Source organism: Leopardus geoffroyi, chromosome D2 (assembly GCF_018350155.1).
Source record: "Leopardus geoffroyi isolate Oge1 chromosome D2, O.geoffroyi_Oge1_pat1.0, whole genome shotgun sequence".
NCBI classification, from domain to species: Eukaryota; Metazoa; Chordata; class Mammalia; order Carnivora; family Felidae; genus Leopardus; species Leopardus geoffroyi.
This window is the reverse complement of record NC_059334.1, coordinates 74,159,503-74,165,502: the sequence shown is the minus strand read 5'-3', so window position 1 is coordinate 74,165,502 and position 6,000 is coordinate 74,159,503. Positions and strand designations below refer to the sequence as shown.

Sequence of the window (6,000 nt, the reverse complement as noted above, 5' to 3'; positions counted from 1 at the left end):
GCCTCGCGATCCACGTGCTGCAGGGCCCACGTTCTGACCACTTCCCAAACCCCCGAGCAGCTGGAGGAAGCCGCTTGGGCCGTGGTCACCGTCAAGTGACTACTACGTCCTTTACTCCGGAGGCGTTCCCTTACCGGGCCGGTTTCAGTCCCTGCCTGTTTTTCAAGGTGCAAAACGTGCGCACTGAGCTTGCCCCTGCGGGCACCCGATTTCCCACACCGCCCCAGACTCTACTGGATGAGAACGGAGTTGAAGCCTGGGTTGTTTTACTGCCCACCACATCCCGCTCTCCCTTGGTGGCTCGCGGGGGGCGGCCCGCGGTAGCGTTCAAAGTGCTGTCTCCAGGGACGCCGCAGCCCCAAGGCCGGTTTGTCCCCCTGCCATGTCCGGGGGATCGGGGCTGGAGGAGGGGTGCAGGAGCGAGCCGCAGGGCACACCCGCGGGTCCCACGCCCCGCCGACTGCGCATCCTGCGGCGCCGACCTCCGCGGGGGGGGGAAGGCGAGGGGCAGCGGCCGCCGAAGGCTTGGCACCGGCTGGCGCCCCGGGCGGCCGCCGCTGCCTGCGCCGCCCCACCTCTTGCCCGGCCCTCCCCACCCCGCCCCACCGCCCAGCCGCAGGTGCAACCGCGGCGGCCGCCGAGTAGGTGCGTGGGGATGATCTCACTCGCGCGCTCCGCGCCAGGAGGAGGAGGAGCGGGAGCAGACCCAACTTCCGGGTAGTGCAGCCGCACGCCACCGGCATCTTGCTTTTCCTCCCCCTCCCCCCCGCTGCACCCCTCGCCTCTCCCTCCTTTCCTTTATTCCCGGCCCCACCTGCCAAAATGAACAGCTCGGACGAGGAGAAGCAGCTGCAGCTCATCACCAGCCTGAAGGAGCAAGGTAGGCGGGCGCGCGGCCGCCAGGTGCGGGCAGCCGCGGCCCGTGGGCGGGGACGGCTCCCGGGCGCCGGGTCGCGGCTGCGGCAGGCTGGGTGGGCGGTGTCGCCGCTGCCGCGCTCACACCCGTAGCCCCATCACCCGTGCGGGAGCGTCCTCCGCGCCCCGCGCGCCTAAGGAGAGCCCGGGGCCGAGGGTCAAGAGCGCGTGTCGGGCCCGGCAGTGCGGGCAGCCCTCCCCGGCCCTCTGGGGTGGGGGGAAGGGGCCGAGATTTGGGGCGGACGCGGCACCACCTCACACGCGGGAGAAGCGGGTGGGCCGGACGTCTCGGGAGGGCCGGACGTCTCGGGAGGAGGCGGTTTGGGCAGCTCCGCGGGCCGCGCTCCCCAGCCTCGGCCCCACCCTTGCACATTGGCGCTGGGAGGCCTGCCGCGCTGCCGCTATGCAGCCTTCCCTGCTTTTCAGCCCCCTTCGGGCTAGTTCCTCTTTCCTTCCCCAGCCACAATTCCAGGCCCCGATGTGTTTGACCACTTACCATTTTTAGCAGTTTATTAGTCAGTGAGCCAACACCCTGCCTGTGTTGGGCTTCCTGAATTCAGACTTGGCTCTGGTCAGGAGAGCCAGGCCCTGTGCATGCATTTCCACACTTCCCCTGGGGATTACCTCCTGGTAAAGAACTGTTCTAATCCATAATTTTCACCTCTTACTGCACTTGGCCACAAAGCCAAATTAGCGATCAAGTGTGAGTTCAACACTCTTTACGTTTACAATCACTGTTATTATCCGGCCCGAAGGTGGCCCGAGAATGTGGGTCAAGAAAGTGAGGATCCGCACAGATTTAGGAAGTAAAAACGTGTAGGAACTTGTGCTTTTCTGAATCACTTGGTGACACGGCCACATAGTGGAAGGGGGCCTGCTCTGGGGCTAATCCTGCTGTTCACTCTCAACTCTTTCACTTCTGTTGGCTCAACTTGACAAGGCTCTTCCCTTCCATGGGTCTTGCGGTGATAATGCCTTACCTGACTAAAGGCATGGGCTAAACCAGATGATTTTATTGGGCCCTGCCCAGTTCTGTGCGCCTGTTGCTCGTTTGAAACCACAGACATACCATTCGCAAGGGTGTGTGGACCCCTCTGGAATTCACACTCCTGGAAACAAGTCTCAGCACGATTGTTTACCAATCCTGTGATCTTGGGGAAACTATTACCTCACTGAAATGGACAGAACCCATTTCCTTTGTTGTATCTAGCGTCTAGAAACCGTTGGATAAATGTTAACGGCCTTTCCCAGTACCTTCGACTCCCATCCTAAATTCATGTGTTCATAAAGTCACAAGCATCGGTGAATCCAGTGGGTGGGTGAAATGCCCTTATCTGACATTTCTCAAGTGGCTTAGTTGAGGGGCTGGATTCTGTTAGTATTTTATTTCTAATAGCGCTCTTCCCCCAGTAACATAGTACTTGGGATTCTAGACAGTTGGAGCTTTCATCATTGGTAATATCTGTCAGTTGGATATCAGAGCTCTTGATGGATGGTTGGTTTTCAAATAATGATGCAATAAAAAAACTTCACTCCTTTTTATTCTGAGTATAATTTCAAGGGTAGATTAACAATGCGGAAAATCCACAAGTTGTTTATATTTGATTTGGGAGTACATTCTCTATCTCTGTGTTGGATTGGAGAGCCGAGAAAAAGAGAGGATTCTTAAGTTTTTGGCTCTTTCTCAAATATTGGAAAACAAATCTATGGTTTGGTATTTTTAGAGGATGTATTTCCTTGATGATGGGCGTATCAAAGGCAGAACAGTTAGGCTTTGGAATTTGTGTGTCTTAAAAGGTGCACTTTTTTTTTTTTTTTTTTGGATTGAGTCCGGTTACATGGGTGTTGGGATTTTTTTCAGCCCATCTCAACACAAGAGCATTTATTTGTCATAGGATCATAGACTGTGATAACAAAGGACTTATTTCAAGGGCATTTAACTGCTGTTTGACCCATGGAATTAATTGGGAAGATGGGAGTTTGAGGTAGATGAACAGGCAACTAGGTGTTTGGGCTCTTGCCCCTAAGATCATTAATCTTGTAAGCTGATGGTATGTGTGATTTATTTTTGAAAATAGACAATATATTTTTAATCCCTGTTAACATGGTGAATGGTTCCACTACTCCTATTTAATGCGGACAAGAAAAACCATTACCGATGAACACTCTAGTTTCCTTTTTCAACCCTGTGTAAACATATTCATGCATTCCTTTAACAAATACTTACCAAGTACCTACCATGAATGAGGCCCAAGTGGGAGGCCCTCGGGGTAGATAGTGAACCAAACAGACAGTCCTTGCTCTCCACCAGGTTTACTGTCTAGTAGACAGTTATGAATCACATAACCACACAGATGTGTGCAATTACACATCGTTTTTGTAGGATAGATTCTTAGAAATGGAATTGTTGGATCAGAGGGCAAGTAAAGTTTTTGTTTTTTAATGTTTATTTATTTATTTTTGAGAGCGAGGGAGACAGATTGTGAGTGGGGGAGGGGCAGAGAGAGAGAGAGAGAGAGAGAGAGAGAGAGAGAGACGCACAGAAAGTGAAGCAGGCTCCAGGCCCTGAGCTGTCAGCACAGAGCCCGATGCGGGGCTCGAACCCACGAACTGTGAGATCATGACCTGAGCCAAAGTCGGATGCTCAACTGACTGAGCCACCCAGGTGCCCCGTGGTAGACATAAAGTTTTGCTAGGCGTCATCAAGGTGCCCCCAAAAATGGTTGTACCAGTTCACCTGGCCTCCCCGGCAGTGTCCATTCCCCCCCCCCCCCCCGCGCCACTTGTCACTGTTGACCAACCTCGGTCTTTACTAATTGTGACAGTCCGATGAGTTTCTTCATTTTCACCAGTCTGATGAACAAACATGGCACCGTTAGAAAAATTAAGTGAGGTTCTTAGTGAGGTTTGCAATCTTTTTACAAGGTTATTGGCTTCCTCATCTCATTTCTTCGTTAGTGAATTTTTAGTCAAAAATTTGAACCCGTTCCTCGGGAGTATGTTCAGAAAGAAGATTCCTATCTACTCTGAATGGCAGAACTGACCCAGCCTTCCCTAATGTGAAGCCTGCGGTGGTGTGGTGAATAAGGTTGCTTTTGACAAAAGTTGTGAAATGTAATGACGGAGTCTGTCATAATACGAACAATCTCTAATTTATACTTACCATTCCCTCGGCTCTATGTCTTATAAATCACACCCACTTCTGAATTACTTCAAAACATTGTATGTTCCCTTCTAGTGAATGGTATAATTAGCTACATTATGTCTTTCTAGAAAGTTATATTATGTCCCTTGAAAAAAATTAGCCAGTGTGTGATTGCTTATGTTCAAGCAGATGTTGAGGTAATGAGGTAATTCTCTTTTTGTCCTTTCTGGAGCTTTATTTTATTGGACTGATTGACATCTTTAATGCACTGACAAATGGCAACTTGGGATACTATTTCCGATGCATATTTCTTAGCTACTAAAGTGGACATTTCCCTTACAAAACATCGTACGATTTGCTCTCCCTCCAGAATTCTGCTGGGAAATGATCGACTTAGCTCAGCATTTGTTTAAGGTACATGATTTCCTCCGTAATTTATTCGTCCCACGCGCATTGAATATTCATAGCCAGGCACTGTGCTAGGCATCAGAGTTGGAGAGATGAATAAAACCTTGTCCCTGCTGGTGAAGAGTTCCTAGCCTAGAGATGGTGGTAGGCATGTGAATTCCAGGAAGAGTGTCTAGTTGGCAGAGTTTGGGTCACGGGTTTAAGTCCTTTGGGCAGGGCAGGGCAGGGCACCTTGATTGGCAGCTCCCACAAAGGCCAGTGGATCGGAGTGGTTGTCCAAACAAGAATGGTGTACCACTACCAGAAAGGGGGGCGGGTTGCAAGTTGGGCAGACACAACAGACGTCCACTACACCGGTCAGGGTAGTAATGCCATGTCACTTGGAACCTGGCGAGGAAGTTTTGAAGGGTGTGATTATACCCAACAGTTAATGATGTTACGATGTGAGACCACAGCCACGCCAAGCAGACTGAAAACACTATCGGAAAGTAAGATAATGGGCTTTAAAGCAAGGTAACATTTCATCTTTAGAGTTAGCTATCATTTTCTCCAAGACTATAGCGATAGTGCTTAAGGTTCCGATGGGAATTTAGCCAGGCTTAGTCTTAGAGCTGAGTTAGTCATTAAAGAGGCTCCCAGCGTTGCCTTGACTTCTAGGCCACAAAGTAGCTAGAGCATTATTTCGACAAAAGGGGCCCAAAGGATTGCCTACTGCCGTGACTGTATCAGTCAGGAAAAGCTGAAGCATTGTCGGTCTTGGATACACACAAAGTCAGTCAGTAGAAAGCAGTTTGGGATTAAACGGTTGCCATGGTACCAAGTGCAAACTTGGCTTCACGTCACTATTTTTACAAGTGTGGTCCGGGGGGCCACCGGTCTCTGAATAATGGGGGTACGTATGCACTTTCTTACTTATTGATGAAAAGAGGCCTGGTAAATTTATTTTTCTTCATCTGGGTATGTTTTTTGTAAAATCGACACTTAGGATGTTTGGCTTTCCCAACAAAATATAACCTAGATTGAGAAAAGTGCACGAAATAGGAATGAGCATCTCAATGAGTTATTGAAAAAAAAAAAAAAGTGCTTCTAACAACACTTAAATCAGAACATTTCCAGAAACCCCTTCATAACCTCCCAATCCTTCTCACCTGCCTTTCCCCGATGCTATTTGTGTCTCCAAAGGTAAGTTCTGCCAGTCTCTGAAGATTAGCTAAATGGAATCATACAGGATGCATTATTTGCTGTGTCTTCTTTCGCTCATTACGTGTGGGATTTATCAGCATTGTGTGTGGTTGTAGTTCATTTATTTGCATTGCTGAATAGTATTCCACTGTATGAATGCACCCAAAAAAAGTTTTTAAGCGAACATACTGTGGATCCGAGGTCAGCGGACTTTTTGTGTAAATGGCCAGATAGTAAGTATTTTAGACTTTGGGGGACATTCGGTGTTGGCTGTAAACCCTAAAAATGCAGTTTCCTCCTAAAGTTTGTGAACTACCATCTCAGAGGCACCAAATGGGCAACCCTCCATG

General features: G+C 49.5%; 1 protein-coding gene across 3 annotated transcripts in view; it reads left to right on the top strand.

The window, feature by feature from the left end:
- Positions 1-509: 509 nt before the first annotated feature.
- SHTN1 (shootin 1) overlaps positions 510-6,000 on the top strand; it is a 100,514-nt gene continuing 95,023 nt past the window's right edge. The window contains exon 1 of one of the 3 annotated variants that reach the window (XM_045439086.1): positions 510-880. In XM_045439086.1, the coding sequence (XP_045295042.1) occupies positions 823-880 (58 nt within the window). In that variant the 5' untranslated portion in view covers positions 510-822. The remainder of the gene's footprint in view (positions 881-6,000) is intronic. The other 2 variants (XM_045439088.1, XM_045439087.1) reach the window with 2 other exon arrangements.